Raw genomic sequence first — 27,745 nt, 5'->3', positions numbered from 1 at the left:
TCTCCCTTCCAAAACGAACAACTTCACATTTACCACATTATATTCCATTTGCCGACATTGTGCCTTACTTAATCTATCAATATCTCTAAAATTTTCATGTTGTGATCACTACTTCCCAGCAGATCTTTTACTCGGAGGTCATTTATTAAACCTGCCTCATTACACATTACCAAGATAGACCGTTTCCTGGTTGGCTCCATGAAATATTGCTCTAGGAGAACTAATGCACTCTAGGAATTCATTGTCATAGTTACCCTTTCCAATTTGATTAACCTAATTGAATGAAGATTAAAGTCACCCATAACTGTTGTTTCCATGCTGCTATTATTTGTTGATGTATAGCCTTTACCACAGTGAGGCTTTTGTTTGGGTGTCTGTGCACTACTCCCTCTGATGTCTTCTTTCCCTTACTATATTTTTTAACTCCGCCTCAATGGATTTTACAACGTCTGAGCCTAGATCATCTCTCACAACAGTCATCATTTCACTTCTTATTAATGCAGCTACACAAACACCTTTTTCATCCCCTGTGTCTCTCCAAAAGGTCATATCCTTGAAGTTTCCAGTTCTGATCTCCTTGTACCCACGTTCCCATAATGGCTATGAGATCATTTTAATTTACCTCAGTTTGCACCATCAGCTCACCTACCTTACTCCGAATGCTTTGTGCATTCAGATACCAAGCCTTTAAGTTTGCTGTATTACCACTGTCAAGTATCCTGTCATCACTACTATTTAATGGAACCAGCTACATATATCCTGTATCTACAAGAATAGGTCAGAGGAAAGGAATTCTCTGGTGAGTAACTCACCATCCAACTCCCCAAAGCCTGTCCACCATCTACAGGACACAAGGCAGGAGTGTGATGGAATACTCCCCACTTGCCTGGATAGGTACGGTTCCAACAACAGAGTGTTGGCAACACTGGAAGGAGACAAGAATGTTAATCAACACAGAATTCGAGGATGACACTCTAATGCAGCAGAGATGTCATCTTTCAGATGAGATGTGAAAAGAGAGGGATCCTGTCTGTCCCTTATGTCAATTATGCTTATGATAATGACCACATTTCAATAAGTATTTGGCTATAAAACACTTGGGTCAGCAAGAGGTCATTTACGGTGCTACATCAATGCAAATATCTCTTTCTTTGTTCCTATAATTGCACAGCTAGGCTGTCAATTGCTAATCGATGGAGCTGCCTTAGTCCTTGGACTCAGGTGCTGAGGGGATGTTCTTACTGCAGACTCTCCTCCCCCTGAGGAAGGGACTGTTCTTGCAAAAAAGACCGCGTGCTGGGAACTTCTGCAATTCTCTCCAAATCATTGCAATGCAACAAAATCACATAAGAGACAGCACGCTGTGAAAGAGTCAAATGAAATGACAGCTTTAACCTTTGGAAAAGAACTGAACTCCCAGCCTAATCCCAGAGTTGGAAATGTACAAAAATGAAATGGAGTACAGTGCCAATGGGAAAATTAAAAAGGTCCCTGCTAAAATAAGATGCATTTCTGTAGTGCCTTTTAGAACCTGATTTCTACATTTCATCTGAAAGGTAGCACCTCTGATAGTGCTGCATTCTCCCAGTGCAGAGTGAAAAGCTGGATGATACACTAAAGTCTGCAGAGTGGGACTTGAACCAACAACCTTCTGCCTCAGCAGAGAGAGTGAAATCAGGAAGTGCTCCTTCATAAGAAGGGTTACAGGTATTTGCAACTCTACGTACAAAGTTGTGGTGGTCAGGGGCCAATTGGTTTGTTCAATAAACATACAGGAGGGTTTTGGAATCAAAGTGGATATATGGAGGTGGAAGCACAGATTGAAATTAATGGGATAACAGGTTTAAGGGCCTGCGTGGCTTTTTCCTGCTCAGACAGAATTGTAGAATTCTACAATTCTACAGTGTGGAAGCAGGCCATTCAGCCCATTGGGTTCACATGTACCTCAAAAAAAAATCCCACCCAGACCCATCCTATTCCAGCAACCCTGCATTTCCTAAAGGCTAATACACTTAATCTGCATATCTTTGGATGTGGGAGGAAACTGCAGCACCCGGAGGAAACCCATGCAGACACGGGGAGAACCCAGGTCCCTGGCGTTGTGAGGCAGCAGTGCTAACCACTGAGCCACCGTGCTGCCCTAACATATATCCTGCAGCGATAAGAGTAGGGAAGTACTGGACAGTGTTACCACTCCTGAGGAAGAGAGAGCCGTAAATATAACTAAGAAGCCAGACTGATTGGGGATTTGTTTTGTGTGGTTAAAGGGCTTTAGGTTCTTGTTGCTGCCCTGCGGATAATAATTACTCAGATTCTCACCCCCCACCCCAATCCTACCTAGACACACAGGGAGCTGGACTGAGCCTCAGATGGAGACAGTCACATTGTTCTCAGGTGCCAGCCTGCAACTCCAACAAGGCAGGAAGCCAGTTCTTGTGAGAACAACTGCCTGTTGTGCACTCAGTACAGCGAGGAGTTGACCGAGTCAAATTTACTCCAAAAAACTTTAATTACATTAAAGTGACATTCCCTTCAAAACGATCAATGCCAAATTAGCCGCTGTGCTTCAGTGGAAGGAGATTAACCACTTGCTATTTAGTTTAATCAACCTTCAAAGTTTAAAGAGCAAACAGCAGGATTTCCGAGAGATTCAGGGTCAGTTCTTGGCACCAGAAACCCGCCCACTCCTCCCTCTGACAGGACTCAGCCTATTCCTTATATGGTAAAACTCAGCTCAAAGAGGGTAAGACTGCTTGGTGCTGAGTGTAACAGTGAGATGGGCTCACGTTCATCCAGCACCCACACAACAGGGGTAGAAACACAGGAATAAAGGAGCCCCACATTCCTCAGATGCCAATGTTCTTGCAGACTTCCTCAATTTCAGCTCCTTTGAGATGTCAAGTATTTCCACTCTGAACAAAACACAAATCAAAAAATGTGACATACCCCTCCTCCCTCAGACAACCCTATAAATAGCACCATGTGGAGTTATGGGTTTCTCCTCCCTAGGAAAGGCCTCTTTTGTTGCCAAGGTAACAGAGCAAGTTCAGTTTTCACTCTGCTTTTTGAAGAAAAAAAAGATTTAAGGTGGAGCTTGATGGAAAATAGAACATTTAACCACCCTGAGAAAGGCTGAATTGCATAACTGTTATGTCAGGTTTCTGTTTTACATTATGTGGTCTTCATAGTGTGTGTGTATTTCCCACATGCAACAGGCCAGGAATTTAACACTCTGTGGACCGTAACACTGCCATATACAATTTTGCTGCCCGTGGCATTTTGGCAGCAAAACTTCAGGAGATATCCCATACTTCAGATTCTAAACAGCAAATAGACACCTCACCAGAGTTCAGTAGGCAACGAAGAAAAATGGCCCCATGTTGTCCAAATTTGCAATTAACCTCTGGACGCAAAGCAAAGCATCGCTAGCATTAGGGAGTCTTTGCTTTCTATTGGGAGGAGAGGAACAAGGAAAAGGAAGGAGACATTCTTGTTGTGGGAAGGCTGTTAACTGCACCAAGAGCAAAACCTTAGCTACCAGGGTCCAGAATCAACGAGACCATTCCTGATAAGAAACATTCATACAAGGTGAGCCAGGAACTCCAGGTTTATCCAAGTGAGAAAACACGGAGACACAGTTTGAGTTTGAGGAATTCAGACTGGCTTTACCATTGACAGTATTTCTGTTACAAAAAGGAAATTTCAACATCCGTCTGATTAGTCAGTGTCTGGTGCAAGGATCAAATATTAAAAAACACAGGCTTGACCGGACGCCTAATGAGCAACTCACTGGCTTCATGTGAACTTGACAAATGCAAATGATTAACCTCTTACACATTCTTTGACAACAACTGGTTGAAGCTCAAAGATGCTGGGAATGTGCAATTTTGGCCAGATCAATCTTTTGAGGTTCCTGACTTACACTGGGTGAATGCACAAATTGGTGCCATTAGTCACTGACCTGGTTTCAGTTAGATTTTTAGCAAACCAAGTGCTGTAGCAAATTCTTTTCCCAATAAAAGTAAAAGTTTCCATAGTCCCAGAGGATGATGGATTAGCCATGATACGTGTGGGGTTACAGGGATAGGGTGGTGAGCTGGATGGGATGCTCTTCAGAGGGTCAGTACAGACTTTATGGGCCCAATGGCCTCTTTGTGCACTGTAGGGATTCTATGACAATAGGGCTGCTCTCTCATTAGACAGATGACTGATGGTGGTTTAACCTGAGGGAGCAGAGGGATACAGATCCTTGGAAAATAGGCAACAGTTTTAGATTGAGGATCTGGATTGGCACAGGCTTGGAGGGCCGAAGGGCCTGTTCCTGTGCTGTAATTTTCTTTGTCCTTTGTCACCACACCTCAGGCAAGGGGAGAGGTTGAGAAGGCAGTACCTTCATGGTAACCTCAGCAGGTACAGGAATTGAACACACATTGTTGGAGTCACTCTGTATCTCAAACCAGCTATCCAACCAACTGAGCAAACCAGCTCCAAGGCACTGTTCAAAAGTTACATTGATAGGATCAGATGAAGCAGGGTGGGCGAAGGCTCATTTGCAACATCATCACCAGCACAGACTTACTGCTGTGACAACGGTCTTTTTCTTGCTGCAAATCTGTTCAGAGAACTGAAGACTAAAGCTCTTCCCGCTCTCAAGCTCATTTCAAACTTGGCTTCAAGGAGCTAACTACTGACATGAAATAATCCAACAACTTTTCCACGGGCTTTCTGAATCAACATAATTTTCTTAAAAATGAAGATTACGGGCCTTGCTGAAATTAAAACAATTTCTTTATGGCACTTTTTTTATTTCGTTGAGTGTCGAGCACAAATTACAGATGTATTTTGACCTTTTCACACCAAGGAATTTGGAGAACAAAATCAACCTGTTCCCCTCCCAATCTGGAGGGCTTTCAAAACTCACTCCAAGAACAGGAAAATAATCACCCTGCCAATGACACTGGGTGGTCTGCAAAGTCCACTCATCCTGCAATCTGTCGAAACTGTAAATCCCGCATACTGCAGCACTGTTCAATCTCACCTCGAGGAAGCTGTTCAGTGAAAAAAAACAACTGAGGCCATCTAGTTTACTCCTATTATTCGTGTAGTCTCAACATCGGTCAGGTTATTTACTAAGCAGAGCAACTAATCTTCCGCATCGAGTCTTAACAGAGGCAGACGTGATGTTAGAATAAAAAAACCCAAGTCAGGGAAGAACAAATGCAAAAACCACTGCTCCTTCCAAACTCACTGCTCTGTTCAGGTCTCAATTTTACTCCGTTGCTGTATGTATCCCCCGAAAATCTTACATTTAAATGAGATTTCTGGCAGAAAGTTAACACTGCTTCTACAATGTCTTCAGTTCTACATGCTGACCACTGAAATATTATATCTGGAGTTCAGCTTTCAATTTCCAACTTCAAGCACTGTCCAGCTCCTCTCGTTTCACTGTTCTGGACAAGTTCACACATTTTGAAATATTTATTACTCACTCATGGGTCATCGGCTTCATTGGCTGGGCCAGCATTTATTGCTTGACCCTAGCTGCTTGAGAAGGTGAGGGTGAGCTGCCTTCCAGAACCACTGCAGTCCATGTGCTGTAGGTAGACCCACAATGCTGTCAGGGAGGGAGTTCCAGGACTGTTCGGTGACAGTGAAGGAACAGCGATATATTTCCAAGTCAGGATGTTGAGTGGCTTGGAGGGAAACTTGCAGGGGGTAGTGTTCCCATGTACCTGCTGCCCTTGTCCTTCTAGATGGGAGTGATTGTGGGTTTTGGAGATGCTGTCTATGAAGCCTTAGTGAATTTCTGCAGTGGATCTTGTAGATAGTACACACTACTGCTACTGAGTGTTGGTGGTGGAGGGAGTGGATGTTTGTGAATGTGGTGCTAATCAAGCGGGTTGCTTTGACTTGGATGGTGTCAAGTTTCTGGAGTGTTGTTGGGGCTGCACTCATCCAGGCAAGTGGGGAGTGTTCCCTCACACTCCCGACTTGTACCTTGTAGATGGTGGACAGGCTTCGGGGAGTCAGGAGATGAATTACTCTTTTAGTAAATCCTAAAAAACAATCCAACCACCTCTCAACTATCTCTATGCCAATGAGAACACATCCAGAACAAGTATTCTGTGGTCTTCCCACGGTAAAGCTCTGTGGGAAAAGGAAATGGAAGCACTTTAAGGTTGTCACATGCTCTCAAGTGCTGTTCTGTTCACAGATATTTAACGATGAAACATTGTGGATGAGACCGTCAGCTCTGTTCATAGACATCACAACCACAATGTATGACAGTTACTTTCAGCCTTGCATACAGGAAATCCCTCTGTCAAAACTGACAGTTGCAAACTGTCACAACAACATGAAGCATTCCAGTTGGACTAAGATGTTTTCATGATCACTAGTATCAACTGACGTATGTGTGGTGAGGCAGACAGGTGAGGGAGGATTTAAACTATAAACAGGCTAAGGGGATTAAATTACAGGGAGAGGTTGCAAAAGCATTGCTTATATTCCCTTGGGTTTGGGATACCGAGAGATGATCTGATCCAGACGTTTTAAAATGGTTGATTAATACAGTCAAAAGGGAAATTAACTCTTCTCACAGACAGGAAAATCAGTGAAACAAAATCAGTAAAACGTGGAGATGAAAACCTTGGCTTTGGTGAGACCATAAGTGGAGTACTGCGTGTGATTTTGGTCTCCTTCCTAAGTGGATATATTGTCACATAGTTGGTGCAACAGAGGCTCATTAAGAGCGATTCTGGAGATGACAAACCATAGTATTTTACAGTGCAGAAAAAGGCCATTCAGCCCATCATATACTGGCTCCTGAAAGAACTACCTAGCAAGCCCCATTCTCCAAGACTCTCTTACGAGGGGAGATTAGTGAATACAAGGAACAAAAACAAAGTTGCTGGAAAAGCTCAGCAGGTCTGGCAGCATCTGTGAAGGAAAAAAAACAGAGCTAATGTTTCGGGTCTTCCTCCGAGGAAGGGTCACCAGACCCGAAATGTTAACTCTTTTTTCATTCAGATGCTGCTAGACCTGCTGAGCTTTTCCAGCAACTTTGTTTTTGTTCCCGATTTACAGCATCCGCAGTTCTTTCAGTTTTATTTAGCGAATACAAGCCCGGTTGAACCAGAGTTCAGAAGGATGAGCAGGGATCTGGCTTAAAAGTATAAAATTCTAACAGGGCTGGAAGGCTTGATGCAGGGAGGAGGTTTTCGCTGGCTGGGGAGTTGAGACAATCTCAGGACTAAGATGAGGAAACATTCCTTCACTCAAAGGGTATTGAACCTGTGGAATTCTCTTCCACAGAATGCTGTGGAGGCCATGTTACTGAATATATTCAAGAGATAGCTACATTTTCAGATTTTAAAGACAAAACGTACAGGGAGAAAGTGGGAAAGTGACGTTGAGATGGAGGGTCAGCCATGAGTACATTGAAAGGGGAGTAGGTTTTAAGGGCCAAATGGCCTATTGGTGCTCCCAGTTTCTATGTTTCCATACTGGGGCCTTATTTTAAGACGAGTCTGACTGAATGCATTCTCTGCTTCTTTTTTCAGGATTGACCTGAAAATTTGGTTCAATGGTGTTTCTTTCTCCACAGATGCTGCTACCATCCATTTCCAGAGTTTTCTGGTGGTTTCCTTTCTGAATGAGGGGATGGAATTTATCAAGTTAGAGCTGGGCCAATTCTGGAGTAGAATCAGGAAATGTTTCTTCTCACAAACTGGAAGCGTGAGAGGCAGGAAGTTTGTGTGTAAAAAATGTCTTTTTTATAGAAAATCTGGCATCATCTGCCTCAAAAAGGCTGGATGTTCATAGAATAGAATCCCTACAGTGTGGAAACAGGCCCTTTGGCCCAACAAGTCCACACCGAACCTCAGAGCACCCACCCAGACCCATCCCCCTATAACCCACCTATTCTGCACCTCCCCGAACACTACGGGCAATTTAGCATGGCCAATCCACCTACCCTGCACATCTTTGGACTGTGGGAGGAAACCAGAGCAAACCCACACAGACATGGGGAGAATGTGGATGTTGATAGGGAGTTGCAGCTTCAAGGTGAAGATTGTAAAGGTTGCTGATGGTGAAGAGTACTAAGGGACCTGGAAATAAAGCAGCTGCAGGTCAACAATGAACTAACAGAACTTCAGCCCACAAAGGGCTTCACAATCTCTCCCAGTTGCTGCAACAGATATTTAAAAATGAAATATTATGGGTTAAAATAGCCGGTTCTGTCCATAGCTGATATAATCACACGACAAGATGATTCCTTTAGACGGGCTGCAGACCCAAAACGAAGGACAAATCTCCCAGTGACAGAAAGGCTAAAACAGGATGTCCTCGATTAGGTGAATTCTCCACAAAGTGGATGGCTGAGTCACTAGTGCAGGCTGCTCCAATGCACAGAATAGTCCGGGCTGATGAGCTGGAATTTGTGCAAAGATGTTGCATGGAGTTTGAGGAGGTGGGGTCCACCGACCCGAGGGGCTATCTATCAGATGAGATATTAAAGCCTGAAACCGAGATCCCACATCCGAACTCTCGGGTGGACACAGATACTGCAGTTCGAACAGGTTTGTACCAATGCTTCCCAAACGCTGTGGCACTGTGACCCCAACTAATGCCCCAGCGAGGGTCTGTTAAGACTCTGAACACTTCTGTCGGAATTCAGTCTGAACTCCACAGTACCCATTACTGCTGCATATTCTGTGAGCCCGAAATATTAGCTTGGGAAACTCTGGTGTCTCGAGTCAACTTTGAAATACAATATCTGATCGTCACATTGCTGTCTGTGGGCTCTGGTTAAGTGCAAATAGCTGCCAAACTGTCCTATCTTACAACAGCATACAGTTTGTTTCAAAAATACTTCTTTGGCTGTAAAGCACAAAGACACTATGAAAATACAAATCTTTGATAAGGAACTCCGAAAAGAACTGGAGGAAGGAGGAGGAGGAGGAAGCTGGCTTGGTAATCTGAATGCTAAAGACAGCATGAGCTGCTCTGGACAACCATTTTGGCTCCTCAGCAGCTGGAATATTCACAACCCACAGAACATTTGCACAGGAAGTGGGCTGGACTGCTGGAATCCTTCGGCGGCAGTGATAAAAAAGGCAGTTTGTTTTTCCAAAGCCAGCTCATTATTAAGATGGCCTCTCACAGGCAGCTGCTGACTCACTCCCATCAGGCTGAGGCTTTCAGCGAGAGCCAAGGCACACAGGGCCCTCGGAGGTAAAACACCTCCTGGGCAGCAGGAGCTAGATTAATCCAAGACACCAGGTAGATAATGTCAACCAGTCAGCGCTCAAATCAACCACTTAGATCCTGCCATTGAATTTAAGCTCAACCATTATTCAATTTGTTATTTAAATACACTGAGGAACACGTGATTATAAAGCAATTGCCAAGGTGACCAAAGAGAGACTTAAAGGGCAGGACTTATCTAGTTAGTGGTTGGGCCCTGGGGAGTGTTGCCGAACAAAGAGACCTAGGGGCGCAGGTGTATGGTTTATAGAAAGTGGCGTCACAGGTAGACAGGCTGGTGAAGAAAACATTTGGCATGCCCAACTTCATTGGTCAGAACACCGAATATTGGAGTTGGGATGTCATGTTGCTGTACAGGACATTAGCAAGGCCACTTTTACAATATTGCAAACAACATTGGTCGCCCTTCTATAGGAAGGCTGTTGTTAAACTTGAGAGGGTACAGGAAAGATTTACAAGGATATTGCCAGGACTGAAGGGCTCGAGTTAAAAGGAGACGCTGAACAGACTGGGGCTTTTTTCCGCTGGAGTGTCAGAGGCTGAGGGGTGACCTTACAGAGGTTTATAAAATCATGAGGGGCATGGATAGGGTAAATAGGCAAAGTCTTCTTCCCAAGGTAGGGAAATCCAAAACTAGAGGGCATAGGTTTAAGGTGAGAGGGAAAAGATTTAAAAGGGACCCGAGAGGCAACATTTTCACGCAGAGGGTGGTGCGTGTATGGAATGCACTGCCAGAGAAAGTGGTGGAGGATGGTACAATTACGACATTTAAAGGGCATCTGGATGGGTATATGAATAGGAAGGGTTTAGAGGGATATAGGCCAAATGCTGGCAAACGGGACTAGATCCATTCAGGATTTCTGACTGGCATGGACGTGTTGAAGTGCGGGATTTGTTGCCATGCTGTGTGACTCTGACTATATGAGATTGATTTCTCTGGACCTGGTTCAGAGGAGCTTGACTTTGCAAACTCCAATAATCTACATTGTGGTTTCAGCTCGATGCATCACATGTGTCACTCTAAATGGACACCTAAGCAGGGCCTAAACAACAGACTTTCAATTCCACGTGAATTTTAACGGCGTGACTCACCACCCCTCAGCATATGTACAGACCCAAAAGGGAAAGTGGTCATGAGCAGCCAGTATCTCTGAAGTGCCAAGTTTGTGAGGGCTAAGGAGGGTCAGAGGTAGCCCAGAGTGACAGGTGGATTGAGATAGTGGTGGGCTACCACATGGGGTCATCAAACACATCACTACAACTAGTGCAAAAATCTTTCACCAATCACTGGTCACTGTGCACAGCAATTTAAAGGATAAAGGATAAAAGGAAAAATACAGTAAAACTTGCAAACAGACACATTGGCACAACTCATCTTCAAAATGGAGTGACAGTACGGTCATTTCCAGGCATTACTGTTACTTCCCAATTGGACCTTCAACCCAAAAGGCCCATTATGACTGAACCAAATTCTACATAGCATGTAAATGTAGATAGAAGGATCAGAATGCTCTACATGATGAGCCCATTAGTAAATTCTTTCCTCATTCCCCTTAACAGATCAGTGACTTTCCACTCCAGACCTGGTCAAATGTTTAAAAAAAAAGGTCTGCAAATGGTTCCATTTTCATTACTTTACTTTACATTTTGCAGGAGTTTGGGGGTGGCAGTTTGGGGAAAAGACACTGGGTTCCAGGGAAAAGTGAGGACTTGTTCAAATTTTTGTACCTTTCAAATGTGGAGACTCCAATGCTTCAGCGCAGTTAGCTCTCTCATTGCTCACTGCTCAGATTTATTGGTTAGGAAGGAAATCGCATTGTTCAACACAGGAAAGGCCTCAACGGGCGTGTACGGTTCACAAGGCCAGTCAAGCACCAATTCAACCAGAACACAAGAATGGTAACTTGAGAAACTCTTCTGTCATTTGCATTTGCTCTGCTGCAGCAGGGTGCTTAACCTTGGTCCTTTAGAGTCTGGGATACAGGACCAGTATGACTAATGGCAAGCTTCCCTCCAACAGTAGGAACAACAGAGTCCAAGTAAGAATTGCAAAATGACTGTAGAGATCCAGGCATCACTGCTTTGAACGGCAGTCTCCATCTTTAGCAGGCACACTCTGTTCGTCATCAAGAGCTTGCGGGTACAGGACTTACTCCAAAGGCTTGAGCATATTATCCAGTACCGAGGGAGTGCTGCACTGTCAGAGGTGCTGTCTAACAAATTAGACATGAAACTGAGACCCGATGTCCTCACAGATTGTACAAAGAGCTGCAGGGGATCGCTCCCTAAAGGTCCTAGCAAATAAGTCGCTGAAGCAGAAAACCTGGTCATTATCTCATTGCTGTTGTTTGTTTGGAGTTTGCTGTGCCTAAATTGGTTGCTTCATTCATTGCATTAGAGCAGTACCCACATTGACAAGTATGCTACTGGTTGTAAACTGCTTTGGGCAGGGCCATCAGGTACAACTCCCAAGAAAACTGGGCAGCCCCAATAAAGCAGGAGACACCACCAGGCTGTGCCAAGCTGTCCACTGAAATTGGTGCAAAGACAACTGATCGTGATCATCCTCAGTCTAATGTAAGCTGCCAAGAGTCCGAGTGCAAGGATCACTTAAAACACTGGAAATGCAAGCTGGGAGACTCCCAGGTTACGGAATAGGGAAGTGTTCCAGTGCTTACTTCATACTATGTGCCCAAGTAGAATTCAAGCCCAGATCTTGAGGTAAAAGTGTCTAAACACCACCTCCCACACACTGTAGTTAAACCAAACAGATTTCCCAATGGGTTTAGAATCCAGACTTTAAAGATGAACTGTACCATCACAAAGAAGACAGTGCCTTTCATAAGACTTTATGTGAACTCAGGAGGCACAAGCAAGCCATTAAAGTATTTCCTATTTGTCATCACTATTCTAAAAGAGGAAACTACACAACTGTCTGTTCAGCAGGCCCCACCAACAGCAATGTGATCATGATTAGACTTACGTGTGTTTTGTTACTCCAAGGATAATTATTTACTGGAGAAAACACTCACATCCTTAGAATCAAAGGATGGTTACAGCACAGGAGGCCATTTGGCCCATATTGTTCTGACACAGAGGTGGCATGAACATTTCACATAGTTGCACTCTCCTGCCTCTTCTCTGCATCCTTACAATTTCTCTTTGGATAATTATCTGAATCTCTTAAAAGCCACAATCGAAAATTCCTCTCCCACACTCTCAGTCAGGACATTCCAGATCCGAACCACATGCTGAGGATTCAAATTTCCCTCTGGTTCACTTGAAAAATCAATATCTTCTGAATCTTGACTTTCTGCCAATGGGAAAAATGTCTCCACATTTACTCTATCCAGCCCCTTCGAGAATTGGCAAAAAGTGCTACCAGTTATTGTACATCTAACAGAGAGCAGGCTGGGTCTTCACCATCTGACACTGCAGCATTCCCAACTCCCATGGAGTATCCCCAGCTACCTTCACCTGCCCACCCCTCCAATTCCCAATCCTTCCACTGATGGGAACAACTTCATTATCTATTCACTAAATTGTCTATGTCTGCCCAGGTATTTGAACAGCTCGCTGTCTTCTCATTGCCAAGGAAAATAATCCCAACTTTTCCAGTCTATCTTCATAACTGAAGTTCCTCACTGTGGGACCGATCTTTTCTGCTCACTCTCCCCATGGTACAGTCCCCAGAACTGAACCAAAATTCCAGCTGAAGCCAGACCTGTCTCTTGTACAAGTTTTATGTAAATTTTCAAATAAAAATATAAATTACCGCAGATGCTGGAAATCTGAATTATAAACAAAGTTCTGGAGAAACAAAGAGTGTGGGTGGGGAAACAGAGACAGAGACCGAGACCGAGACCGAGACCAGGGAAGAGACAGCAGAGCACCTATCATTGGGCAGTCAGACTGACCTCTAACTGAGAAGAAGTTGATTTTCAGAAGAAAACAGAATTGTCTATCCCTCTATTTTCAACAATAGTTAGAGGGCTAATAAGGTCTGACAGCATCTGTGGGAGTTCTAAGGAAGTATCATACTGGACTCAAAATGTTAACTGTGTTTCACCCCCCTCCCCACCAGAGATGCTGCCAGACCTGCTGATTTTTAAAAAATATATACTCATTCACAGGATGTGGCTCCATGACTGTTTTTATTTAATGTAAATTCCTTGTTCCCCTTTTAATAAAAACCAGGATTCTCTACTTACTGGTTTCTCAACTGGTCCTGCCATCATGGTTAACGACTTATACATATATACACGCAGCCCCACTGCTTCTGCACTCCCTTTAGAATTGTGCCCTCTATTTTATATTTTGAGCAACAGTCATTCAGAAACAGACCCTTCGGTCTAAACACATCTGCGCCAACCAGACATCCCAATCTGACCTATTCCTATTTGACAGCATTTGGCTCATGTCGCTCTAAACCCTCTGTTGTCTCTCTTGGTTCTTCCTTCCAAAAATAATAATGTCAAACATCTCTGCATTAAATCTAGTGTCTCACTTGACCACCCATTCCACCAACTTGGCTGCAACCTTTTGAAGTTTTAAGCTAATCACCTCACACTTTGCAATGCTTCAAATTTTGTATTTTCTGCAAACTTTGAAACTGTGCCCTGTACACCATGATCTAGGTATTGAATCCATAATCAAAAAATACTGATGACCTTAACACTGACCCCCTATGGGACTTCACCTATAAACTCCGCTCCAGTCCAAGCCTCAATCTGTGCATTACATCAACCTTCTGTTACCTCATCAAATAAACGCTAGCGACTTAGTTATAGACAATTTCCCCTTGACAAATACATGCTGACTTTCCTCACTTAGATCACATTTTTCCAAGTGGCTATTCATTTTGTTCCTAACTAGCTTTTCCCCACTACTGGAGATTAAACCGATTGGCCTGTGGCTTTTTACAAACTTTTTGAACAAGTATGTAACGTTTGCAATTCTTCTGAATTATAAACAAAGTTCTGCAGAAACTAAGGGTGGGGGCTGAAACAGAGACAGAGATGGGGGAAGAGACAGCAGAGCACCTATCATTGGGCAGTCAGACTGACTTCTGACTGAGAATAAGTTGATTTTCAGAAGAAAACAGAAGAATTGTTCATCCCTCTATTTTCAACAATAGTTTGAGGGCTAATAATAAGTGGAATAATTCCAGCTTTCCCATCACCACTTGTCCTAAACCACAAACAACACTGGTTTCGTTATCAGCTCAGGGAGCTGAATTCCAGAGATGAGGACTCTGGCTGATGGAGTGGTCAAAGTCAGGAATGTGCAGAATTGAAGCGCGGCAGAAATCTCAGCAGTTGGAGATGGATATGGAGACAAGGACAACACTTCACTCTGCAGAGGCACTGCACTCACTTAAGGCACCTCAAAACAACAAATGCCATTGAAACTTTGATCTCAAAGTGTGGATGGCTGGGTCACACATGGGAGTGACAGCATTCACAACGTCTGATACCCACATCTGAAACCATGTCAACACTGTAACCATCAAAACTCAAGAGGATAGGCACAGAGTTCAGACCACATAGAAACAAGCTAAGGAGGAGAAAAGTGTCTGTGACATCCGCTTTCCATTTTCCTTGACCTCTCCATTCTCAAACAGGTGAAAAAAGTGGCTTCAAACACAGCCGGCCAAAGAAAATGGAGATTATTTACTCCCCTTTAGTGTAGAGATGGGTGAGTTTGTACCAGAGGCCAGAGATGATACGCTTATTGTTCCTCACAGACACATTGGACTGAATTTAAAAAGGTCACAGTAGTGGATCAGGGTATCCAACAACAAGAGAAACACTGGCAATCCTACTCTGCCATTTTCTGAATTCAGTCCTGACAGAACTTCAATCAGGCCAAGAACAAGCTGCTGCCCAGCTCCCAGCTCCCAGCTATAAGGATTTTCCCGTGGGAATTTCACTTGTAGGACTGATGTCCTGCCTCCAGAAGCTGTTCCCACTCAAGGGCCCATCAGCACTACTCAGACAGTTAGTCACTGCAGAGTCAGTGGAGTCCAGACAGGCAGATTGGGATCTCTGGGGCTTGTCAGGAAGACCCTAGCAAAATGGGAGCAGGGGAAAAGAGAGGGTGGCTCCTGCGTGAGTAGTCCTTGCCAAAAGCAAGTCTGTACGGGATAAGGGCCGATAATGCCCAGAACCAAACCTTCAAACATTCCTGGAAACTGTATCCACTGGCAGAAGGTTTAGTAAAGAGAGGACACAGGCTTCAAACAGTTAACAGAACAACCACCGAACTGGAACCAAACGGTCACACGACAGAAGATGGTCACTTGGCCAATCATGTCTAAGCAGGTTCTCAAAAAGAGGAACTCAAACAGTACCATTCCCCTGTCATTTTCTGCAAACCAGATGAGGATAGTCTTTTTAACGTCTCTCCTTGGAATGAACTGTGGCTCAGTGGGTAGCACCTTCAGCAGAGCTGTACGTTCAAGACAAACTGCAGAGATTTCAGATTTAGTCCTTCATGATATGGCCATGGCAGGCTAAGCCAAGCCGGTATTTAATGCCCTCGAGAAGGCGGTGGTGAGCTGCCTTCTTGAACTGCTACAATCCTCATGCTGTGGGTTGACCCAGTGACAGTGAAGGATAGGTGATATATTTCCAAGTTAGAATGGTTAGTAACTTGGAGGGGAACATGACGGTGGTGGTGTTCCCATGGATTTGCCTCCCCATCCTTCTAGATAGAAGTGGTCGTGGGTTTGGAAAGTGCTGTCTTAAGGATCTCTGCTGTGCATCTTGCAGATAGTACACACTGCTGGTACTGAGCGTTGGTGGTGGAGGGAATGGACGATTGTGGATGTAGTGCCAATTGGGGTGCTTTGTCCTGGATGGCATCAAGCTTCCTGAGTGTTGTTGGAGTCACACTCATCCAAGCAAGTGGGGAGTATTCCATCACACTCCTGACTTGTGCCCTGTCGATGGTGGACAGGCTCTGGAGAGTGAGGAGGTGAGTTACTTGATGCAGTATTCCTAGCCTCTGACCTGCTCTTGTAACCACTTTGTTCATATGGTCTATAACCAGAACAGTTCAGGTTCTGGTCAATGGTAACCCCCGGGATGTTGATAACAAGGGATTCGGTGATATTGATACCATTGAATATCAAAGGATGCTTGCTAGATTCTCTCTTGCTGAGATGATCATTGCCTTGCACTTACGTGACAAGTAACATTAAATGTCATACATCAGCCCAAGCCTGGATATTGTCCAGGCGTCACTGAAGTTGGACATGGACTGCTTCAGTACCCGAGGAGTCGCAAATGGTGCTGAACATTGTGCAATCATCGGTGAACATTCCCACTTCTGACTTTATGATGGAGCGAAGGTCATTGATGAAGCAGCTGAAGACGGTTGGACCTAGGCACTACCCTGAGGAACTCCTGCAGAGATAACTGATCTCCAACAACCTCAACCACCTTCCTTGTGTCAGGTATGACTCCAACCAGTTCAGCTCTTTTGTCCATGTTTGGACCAAGCCTGCAATGAGATCAGGAACTGAGTGGCCCTGGCGGAACCCACAGCAAGTGCCAAGTTACTTCTTTGCTACAGTCTCTCAATAGCACTTGCACTTTACTGATGATCCAGTAGAATGATGGGGCGGTAATTGGATTTGTCCTGTTTTTTTTGTGGACAGGAAGATTTTCCACATTGTTGGGTAGATGCCAGTGTCGTGACTGTACTGGAACAGCTTGGCTAGGAAAGAGGAGGGTTCCGGAGCACAAGTCTTCAGTACTATTGCCAGAATGTTGTCAGGGGAGGAGATGGCCTACTGGTATTATTGTTAGACTAATAATCCAGAGAACAAGGTAATGTTCTTGGAACCCAGAACAAGAATAATGAATCTGGAATAAAGAGTCTAATGACAATCATGAAACCATTGCTGACTAAGGAAAACTCATCTGGTTCACTAATGTCCTTTAGGGAAGGAAACTGCCATCCTTACCTGGTCTGGCCTACACATGACTCCAGACCCACTGCAATGTGGTTGACTCTCAACTGCCCTCTGGGCAATTAGGGATGGACAATAAATGCTGGCTTGGCCAGTGATGTCCACATTCCATGATTGAATTAAAAAAAAAACCCATAGATTTTGCGGTATCCAGTGCCTCCAGTTGTGTCTTGATATTACATGGAGTGAATCAAAAGTGGTTTCTGTGACCACTGGGGACCAATGGAGGAGGCTGAGATGGATCACCCATTCAGTATTTCTGGGTGAATATTGTTGCAAAATCCTTTGGTCTTATCTTCTGCACTGATGTGCAGGATCCCACCCCTCCCCCTCATCACTGAGAATGGAGGATGTTTATTGTTCCTCGTCCTCTCTAACTGATTAACTGTCCACCTCCAGTTAAGATTGGATGTCACAGAACCCATATTTGACTTTTAGTTCTGGAATCACACAGCCCTGTCTACCAAATGCTGCTTCCACTGTTTCACACACAAGTTCGAGTAGTTCTGTTCTAGACCTTAACCAGGATGACCCCTCATTTTTAGGTATAACTGGTGCTGCTCCTGGCATGCTCTTCTGTATTTCATTGAATCAGGGATGATTCCCTGGCTTGATGGGAATGGCAGAGTGGGGAATATGCCAGGCAATAGGGTTACAGATTTTGTTGGAGTACAAGAGTGAATTAGATGGGTTCAGAAATGTCAGTGAAGGAAATTTGCCATCCAGTCTACATGTGACTCCAGACTCGCAGACAAAGTAGCTGACCATAAATGCCCTCTGAAGTACATAAAGAGTTTATTTCCAGGGCAACTAGGGATGGATTACAAATGCCAACCTCGAGTAGTGCACATGTCCACACAATAACATAATTAATTACATCTAATAACACAGGAGAGGCATATGGAAAACTGCAAACACACTGCATACAAACCTTTCAACTACAACAAAAACATTCTGAACTTTCCCCACTGTAATGGACTCTTCACATCCTCATTGTTATATTTCACCCCACGGGGAGTGTCTGGCCACATATTCACCCCATCTCCATGACTGCCCAATTTCACTTCTGTTGCATTATTTGATTTTCTCTGTCCCAGCTCATCAGCTGCTAAAATTCATGCCTGTTGTCACCCCAAAACACTCCTGGCTCATCTCTTTCACTCAAATCTCTGGATCTAAAACTCTTTGCTAGTGTCAACATTCACACCAGTGCTCTTCATTGATTGCTGGTGTCCTCACCTACCTAGTCCAGCTCTTGGGTTAAGCAACAGCTCAATTTTAAAATTCACATCCTTGTTTTCAAATTCCTCAATGGCCTTGCCTCTCCCTATGTCAGTATTTACTGCAGTGTCACAGCCCTTTGGGATCACTGCTCCTATGCTGGTTAATATGCCCTCAGCTGGCTGAACTCCTGAAGACCATCCCTAACCCTCTCCATCGTGGCCATCTCTTGCCAGATGTTCTTTAATCTAAACTTTTCATTATCTATCCCAATACCTCCTTGTGTAGCTTGGGATCAAATTTACTTTATGATCCTGTAAAACATGTTGGGACAATCATGTTAAGGTGCTATGTTAATAGAGTTGTTGTAGAATATATGAATTGTTCATGTGGGATTTGATACCAGCATTGAGATACTTTCAGTTGTCGAGTGACAGCAAGCCTTTGACACTGTCCTTCAATCAGGAGTTCACACCACAGCGCCAGGCCAACTAGTCCATTTTAGTGTTCCTCCTCCCCTCGAACCCCTCTCCTCAGTCACCATATGTAGGGCATTTTAAATATATTCTAGTAGTCCATTAATTCTTTTCAAAACATTAAATAAGAGACCTTGGGGTACAGGTTCATAGTTTGTTGAAAGCGTAGTCACACAGACAGGGTAGTGAAGTAGGCATCAGGTACATATACCTTTATAATTGGGATGTCAGGTTGCGGCTGTACAGGACATTGGTCAGGCAGCTTTTGGAATACTGCATTCAGCTCTGGTCTCCCTGCTATAGCAAAAATATTGTGAAACTTGAAAGGGTTCAAAAAAGACTTACAAAAGATGTTACCTGGTTTGGAGGGTTTGAGCTATAAGGAGAGGCTGAATAGGCTGGGGCTATTTTCCCTGGAGCATCAGAAGCTGAGGGGTGACCTTATAGAGTTTTATAAAATCATGAAGGGTGTGTGAGTAGGGTGAATAGCCAAGGTCTTTTCCCCCAAGGTAGGGGAGTCCAAAATTAGAGGGCATAGGTTTAAGGCAAGAGGGGAAAGATTTAAAAGGGACTGAAGGGGTAACTTTTTCACACAGAGGGTATGTGTAGGTATGGAATAAACAGCCAGAGGTGGAGGAGGCTGGTATAATTACAATATTTAAAACGCACCTGGATAGGTACATGAACAGGAAGAGCTTAGAGGGAAGGACCAAATGCTGGCAAGCGGCACTAGATTAATTTAGGATATCTCGTTGGCATTGAGTTGGACTGAAAGGTCTGTTTCCGTGCTGTACATCTCCATGATTCTATAAGAATCTCTGCCAGGCCATCCTTAAGTCTTTTCCGTTTGAAGGAAAAGAGCCCCAAACTGGTCAAGTGTTTCCTGATAAGGACATCCTGTCAGTCCTGGTGTCATCCTGAGAATTTCTGTTTTAATCCTTATCTAGTGTCTCTATCATTTTTATAACAAAGACTAGAACCGGACACATGACTCTAAGCTTGGTCTAAGATTCTAATCAAACCTAACATAATGCTTCTTCTCCTCAATAATTCCTAGAAATGACCCCCAGGTACTTGAGAGTTTTTAAGATGCTTTTATTTACCTATGATCTTGCTTTTAGTGATTTGTTTATCTGTACCCTGAGAGTCCTCCACTTATTTTCAAGTATTTGCAGTTTATTTGTTCTAGGCCCTTACCAATACTGAAGTTAAATTTGCTAATTACATGCACATTTGCAAATTTAGGTTACTGTCACATTCTGTTAATTACCATTTGAATTTTAACTCATTCATCAATTTTGAAACTCAATTGCTGAATCCTAATTATTTATGGAGACAGTGGACAAAAAGGAAATACAATCCTGAAAGGGGCACGGGAGCAGAGGATCCTGGGTATGTGTACACAGATCATTGAAGACGACAGGACAGGTGGAGATAGCAGTTCATAAAGCATACAGTGCTCTCAGCTTTATCAACAGGGGAATAGAGTACAAGAGCAGGGAGATGATGTTAAACTTGTGCAAGACACTGGTTATACCTCAGCTGGAGTACTGTATACAGTTCTGGGCACCACATTACAGGAAGATTTGAACACCGTGGACAGACAGTGCAAAGGTGATTTCTAAGAATGGTCACAGGAATTAAAAACTTCGGTGATGAGGATAGGTGGAAGTTGAGACTCTTTTCCTTGGAGAGAAGGCAGCTAAGAGGAGATTTGATAGAGGTTTTAACAATCATGAGTGGGCTCGATCGAGTAGATAGGGAAAAGCTGTTCCCACTCAGAATCCCTACAGTGTTGAAGTAGCCCATTTGGCCCATCCAATCTACACTGACACTCCGAAGAGCATCCCATCCCTGTAACCCTGCATTTCCCATGGCTAACCCACCTAACCTACACATCCCTGGGCACTACGGTCAATTTACCATGGCCAATCCACCTAACCTGCACATCTTTGGACTGTGGGATGAAACCAGAGCACCTGGAGGAAAACTATGCAGACACAAGGAGAACGTGCAAGTTCCACACACTCACCCGAGTGTGGAATCAAACCTTGGTGCTGAGAGGCAGCAGCACTGAACCACTGTGCCACCTCATCACTCAAAGAAAAAGATACTGTGAAGAAACAAATTTAAAATGATGTGCAAAGAGAAGCAAGGATTAACTGAGAAACCTTTTTTTTTTAAAACACAGCAAGTAATTATGGTCTGGAATGCACTGCCTGGAAATGCAGTGGAGGCAAGTTCAATTGAGGGATTCAAGGAGGGCATCGGATGGTTATTTAGATAGAAATGGTGTGCAAGGGTGTGGGGAGAAAGGCTCGAGCTTGGCACTAGATAACAGAACAGTGCAGGCACCATGGACTGGATGGCCTCCATCTCTGCTATAACAATTCTGTGATTCTGTGAACAATAGCACCTATAACAATCTATAGCAATCTATAACAATCCCTGTGTAATACCACTTCCCACCATTTACATCACTAAACCTGTCCAAGACGTAGGAGTAGAAGTGGGCTATTCAGCCAATTGAGTGTGCTCCTTCTGTTTTTCCTTATTTTCCAGACACTGCTATCTGTTCTGGTCTCCTGACTCCACGTTCTAACATTAAGAGCTGAATTTTACACTCTCCTGCACAGGGGGAAAAGGGCCAGTAATATTCCCCAGGTGGTCTTTCCACTGCACTCTCATTCATCCCTCCCCCTTAGTCTGCAATCTTATGATGAGACGACTGAGGTCTATACTGTTCCACTGTGTCCCAATTGAGGTCTTTAAGTGAGCATTTAATGCCCACTTAATGGGTGTTTCCTACTTGGCCTCAATGTTGACACTACCGAGCCATATTAAAGGAGTAGCCCAATAAGTCCTCCTGATGAGGCCTCGGACACCAAAGAAGGGGTCCCTGCTGTAGTGAAAATGTTCCTACACAGGACAACTACTCCAATACCCAGAAAGGTCTACATTCCCACCCAGAGCCTGTCTGCCAAGACTCCCACTTAACACAGGCCTTCTGTCTGTTACATCACTGTCAGACCGGCTCAGAGACTCCCAGCAGTGAGGGCAAAATCCTACTTCCTGACAATTCACGATCTTAAAAAGGATTAAACAAGTGTGGGGCAGTGTGTATGGATAGGGGATGCATTCCTCCACCATCAACCTGCACTAGGAAATACACCCCAGTCAAAAAAAAACCCATTCCAAGTTAACGCAACAAAGGCTTTCTGAACAATCCAAATACATTATATCTACCACATGACCCTTAACGTTCCTAGAAGACCAGTCAGACATGACCAATCCCTTTTGCAACGTGTACTGACTGCTGTAATTATATTCTTGATTCATTGTTTTTAAAAAAAATCTCAAAGCCAAATGAACTTATTTACACAACAATCATAAAATTTAAACAACACCCTCGATTTGTTCTCTCTTTATACATTAGGCTGTTCCTAACATTTACAACAGTTAAATGTTTTTCTATTTACCTTTTCACCAAAATACTGCTATTTCTAGCTCAATGTTTCACCGTCTCCAATCATCACTTTTTTTTGGAAAAGTGTTCGAGAACTTTACGTTCTGCCACAGGAAATTCAATGAGAAGTATTAAACTAGACATTTTGTGGGTAAACAGAACTCATTAAAACCACTGTTTGAATCTCTATGAATTAGATTTTCCCGTTTTTTCCCCCCAATTTAACCCACCCCACGCCTTAGTCTAAAAACTTTTACTTGTTTATAGCTGCAGCTCCCCTAGACGTTGTGCCTCCGGTCTTTCCCTGGTAGGGCACTAGGACTCGCGGCCACCCCACCGCTGGCTCGGTGACCACCGCCCTGCTTTGTGAGAGCCGGAGCCCTCGGAACCCTCCTCCCCCTGGGTCCTTCCTCCCGCCGGCCACCACCCCTACCCTGCCCAGAACCGCGCTTCTCACTGACTTTCTCCCGCAGTTCGCGCTCCTTGTCCAGCTCCCGCTGAAGCCGCTCGGCCCGTTCCTCCGCTTCGTCCGCCTGTTGCTGCAGGCTCTGGATCTTCCGCCGCACTGACTCCAGAGAAGTGGCTCCGGCCATGCTGTGAGGATAATCTCTCTTTTTCTCTCTCTCTTACTCACTCACACTCTCTTTCTCCCTGTTCCTTTCTCTCTGTCCCTCTCACTCTATTTCTCCCTCTCTCACACACTGTTTCTTACTTTCTCTCGCACTCTTTCTTTCTTTCTTTCTTCCTGTGTGTCTCTCTCCTTCCTTCTCTCTTTCTGGCGGTCGAATGAAGAGGGGATTTGCCAGTCACTGACTCACTCACACACCAATGGGAGCAGCCCCTATTATACCATAGGGAGGGCACTTCCACGCTAAAATATGGAACTTTTGTCCTTATTTGGGAATGAGTGGGGGGAAAAAAGGGTGGGAAGTGTCAGAGAAGCTCGAAAGAGCGAGCTCAGCCCAGAGGAAAGTTTCAGCCCTTTGCTTTTTTTGAAAAAAATATAAACGAGCCTTAAACGCCCTCTTCCTGCTTTCACCAGCATCTGCGGGAAATGTAGGTTAATTCTTTCTGTTTTCAGACCTCTCTCTCTACACAAACTGAACTCCTACTTCTGGTCTCATTCTTTTCATACTATCATTTCTGATACTCACTCTAGCCCATGGCGCTCTGAATTCTGTTCTCTCAGATCTATCCCTAACATTGTCACTGTTTTTTAAAAAGCGGTCTGGTTTTGTTGGAACTGACCCCTACTTCAAGCACAGGCTGAAGACCAGCTCTGACTGCCCCCAGGAGTATGACCACACCTTCCAACCTAACATTAAGTATTTTCCAAAACTATCCAAGACCTCATCATCTCCTCTGAAAATCTTTCCCTCCCCTGCGCCTACAACACTGAGGAAAACAAAACTCCTTGGGACACATCATCATCATGTCTCATCATAGGGTGGAAAGAGACCCTTTGGCCTAACTTGTCCGTGCCAACCAGGTTTCCCAAATTAACTAGTCCCATTGCCTTCGTTTGGCCCATAACTGTCTAGACCTTAATTTTAAAAAAAAACTGTGGAGCTGTAAATCAGAAACAAACACAGAAATTGATGGAAAATCTCAGCAGGTCTGACAGAATTTGCGGAGAGAAATCAAAGTTAACGTTTCAGGTCCGGTGACCCTCAGAACTCATTATAAGCCAAACGGTACCTAGCTACCATCAGTTCTGAGGAAGTGTCATAGAGATATACAGCACGGAAACAGACCCTTCAATCTAACTCGTCCATACTGACTAGATATCCTAAATTAATCTTGTCCCATTTCCCAGCATTTGGCCCATATCCCTCTAAACCTTTCCTATTCATATACCCATCCAGATGCCTTTTAAATGTTGTAATTGTACCAGCCTCTACCCCGTCCTCTGGCAGCTCATTGCATACACATACCACCCTCTGCGTGAAAAAGTTGCCCTTTAGGTCCTTTTAAATCTTTTCCCTCTTAAACCTACTCTCTCTAGTTTTGGACTTCCCCCACCCTGGGGAAAAGATCTTGTCTATTTACTCTATCAATGTCCTTCATGATTTTATAAACCTCAATAAGGCCACCCCTTGGCCTCTGATGCCCCAGGGAAAATGGCCCCAACCTATTCAGTCTCTCCCTATAGCTCAAACCCTCCAGCCCTGGCAACATCCTTGTAAGTATTTTCTGAACCCTTTCAAGTTCACAACATCCTTCCTATAGCAGGGAGACAAGAATTACATACTATTCCAGTAGTGGCCTAACCAATGTCCTGTACAGCTGCAATATGACATCCCAACTCCTATACTCAATGCACTGACCAATGAAGGCAAACATACCAAACGCTTTCTTCACTATCTTATCTACCTGTGACTCCACTTTCAAGGAACTATGAACCTGCACTCCAACATCTCTTTGTTCAGCAACACTCCCCAGGACCTTATCATTAAGTGTATATAAGTCCTGTCCTGATTTGCCTTTCCAAAATGCAGCACCTCACATTTATCTAAATTAAAATCCATCTGCCACTCCTCAGCCCATTTGATCAAGATCCCGTTGTACTCTGAGGTAACCTTCTTTGCTGTCCACTGCACCTCCAATTTTGGTGTCATCTGCAAACATACTAAACATACCTCCTATGTTCACATCCATATCATTTATATAAAAGATGAAAAGCAGTGGGCCCAGCACCAATCCTTGTGGCACGCTACTGGTCATGGGCCTGCAGTCTGAAAAGCAACCCTCCACCACCAGCCTCTGTCTTCTACCTTTGAGCCATTTTCGTATCTAAACGGCTAGTTCTCTCTGTATTCCGTGTGATCTAACCATGTTAACCAGTCTACTATGAGGAACCGTGTCGAATGCCTTACTGAAGTCCATATGAACAATGTCTACTCATCAATCGTCTTTGTTACTTCTTCAAAAAACTCAATCGAGTTAGTGAGATATGATTTCCCACACACAAAGCTATGTCAACTATTCCTAACCAGTCCTTGCCTTTCCAAATGCATGTAAATCCTCTCCCTCAGGATTCCCTCCAACAACTTGCCCATCACCAATGTCAGGTTCACCGGAGTATAGTTCCCTGGCATTTTCTTACCACCTTTCTGAAATACTGGCACCACATTAGCCAACCTCCAGTCTTCTGGCAACTCACCTGTGGCTAACGATGATACAAATATCTCAGCAAGGGGACGAGCAATCTCTTCCCTAGCTTCCCACAAAGTTCTAGGGTACACCTGATCAGGTCCTGGGGATTTATCCATCTTTACGTGTTTTAAGAGATCCAGCACCACCACCTCTGTATTATAGACATTTTTCAAGATGTCGCTGTTTATTTCCCCATGTTCTCCATCTTCCATAGCTTTCTCCATAGTAAACACTGATGCAAAATACCCAGTTAGTAACTCACCATCTTCTGCAGTTCCACACATCGGTGGCCTTGCTGATCATTAAGGGGCCCTGTTCCCTCCCCAATTACCATTTTGTCCTTAATGTATTTGTAGAATCCCTTTGGATTCTCCTTAACCCTATTTGCCAAAGCTCTCCTGATTTTCTTCTTAAGTATACTCCTGCTGCCTTTATACTCTTCTGGCATTTATTTGACCTTTGCTGTCTATACCTGACATATGCTTCCTTGTTATCCTTGACTATTCACTAGCCATCCAGCATTCCCTGCACCTTCCAGCCTTGCTCTTCACTCTAACAGGAATGTACTCTCTCTGGACTCTTGTTATCTCATTTTTGAAGGTTGCCATTTTCCAGCCATCCCTTTACCTGTGAGCATCCACCCTCAATCAGCCTTGGAAAGTTCTTGGCTAATACTGTCAAAATTGACCTTCTTCCAATTTAGAACTTTAACTTTTAGATCCAGTCTATCCTTCTCCATTACTATTTTAAAATTAATAGAATTACGATCATTGGCCCCAAAGTGCTCCCCCACTGACACATCAGTCACCTGCCCAGCCTTATTTCCCAAGAGTGGGTCAAGTTTTGCACCTTCTCGAGTAGATACAACCACATACTGAATCAGAAAAATTTCTTGTACATACTTAACAAATTCCTCTCCATCCGAGCCCTTAACACTATGGCAATTCTACTGTGTGTTTGGAAAGTTAAAATCCCTTACCATAAACACCCTATTATTCTTACAAATAACTGAGATCTCGTTACAAATTTGTTTTTCAATTTCCCACTGACTACTGGGGGGTCTGTAGTACAATCCCAATAAGGTGATTATCCCTTTCTCATTTCTCAGTTCCAACCAAACAACTTCCCTGCACATATCCCCAGGAATATCCTCACTAAATACAGCCATAATGTTATCCCTAATCAGAAACGCCACTCCCCTGTCTCTTGCCCCCCTTTTGATCCTTCCTGTAGCACCTAGACCCTGGAACATTGAGCTGCCAGTCCCGTCCATCCCTGAGCCACGTCTCTCTAATTGCTATTATATCCCAAGCCCATGTTCCTAACCATGTCCTAAGTTCATCTGCCTTACCTGTTCAGCCTCTTGCATTGAAATAAATGCAGTTTAATTTATCAGTCCTACCTTCTTCTCTGCTTTGTTCTTGCCTTCCCTGTCTGTTTGGCTTACTCTTTTTTCTAACTGTACCGGTCTCAGACTGATCACTTTCCTCACTATCTCCCTGGGACCCCCACATCGCCTAACTAGTTTAAATCCTCCCGAGCAGCTCTAGCGAGTCTCCCAGCCAGTAGCAATTCAGGTACAGTCCGTCCTCCTTATACAGGTCACTTCTACCCCAGACGATATTCCAATGATCCGAAAATGTGAATCCTTCTCCACTGCACCAGCTCCTCAGCCATGTAATCATCTGCTCTATCCTCTTATTCCTACCCTCACTAGCTCATGACCCTGGGAGTAATCCAGATATTACTACTCCGAGGACCTACTTCTTAAATTCCTGCCTAACTTCTCTCTCCTCAGAATCTCATTCTTTTCTCTTCCAATGTCGTTAATTCCAATGTGTACAACAACCTCCTGCTGGTCTCTCTCCCCTTTGAGTATATTCTGCACCCTCTCTGAGATATCTTTGATCCTGGCTCCAGGGAGGCAACACACTATTCTGATGTCTCACTGGACCCAAAACGTTAATTCTGTTTCTCTATCCACAGATGCTGCCAGTCCTGCTGAGCTTTTCCAGTAATTTCTGTTTTTGTTTGCTCTAAATCTTTCCTATCCATGTACCTGTCCAGATGTCTTTTAAATGTTGTAATTGTACCAGCGTCTATCACTTCCTCTGACAGCTCGTTCCATGTATGCACCTATTCTCTGTATGAAAAAGTTGTCCCTCAGGTCCCTTTAAA

At 44.0% G+C, this 27,745-nt stretch overlaps 1 protein-coding gene across 3 annotated transcripts in view; it reads right to left on the bottom strand.

The window, feature by feature from the left end:
* LOC109925811 (tropomyosin alpha-4 chain) overlaps positions 1-27,745 on the bottom strand; it is a 90,589-nt gene that overhangs the window by 33,827 nt on the left and 29,017 nt on the right. Inside the window, exon 1 of one of the 3 annotated variants that reach the window (XM_048614334.1) lies at positions 22,873-23,394. The exons of 1 other annotated variant lie outside the window; for it this stretch is intronic. In XM_048614334.1, coding sequence (XP_048470291.1) covers positions 22,873-23,004 — 132 coding nt within the window. In that variant the 5' untranslated portion in view covers positions 23,005-23,394. Of the gene's footprint in view, positions 1-22,668; positions 22,687-22,872; positions 23,395-27,745 lie in introns of those variants that run through there. One more of the 3 variants, XM_048614336.1, reaches the window with a different exon arrangement.

The sequence above is a fragment of the Rhincodon typus genome, chromosome 29 (assembly GCF_021869965.1).
Source record: "Rhincodon typus isolate 14 chromosome 29, sRhiTyp1.1, whole genome shotgun sequence".
In the NCBI taxonomy this organism is placed as follows: Eukaryota; Metazoa; Chordata; class Chondrichthyes; order Orectolobiformes; family Rhincodontidae; genus Rhincodon; species Rhincodon typus.
The sequence above is the reverse complement of the archived record's forward strand: the minus strand, read 5'-3'. Positions and strand labels throughout refer to the sequence as shown.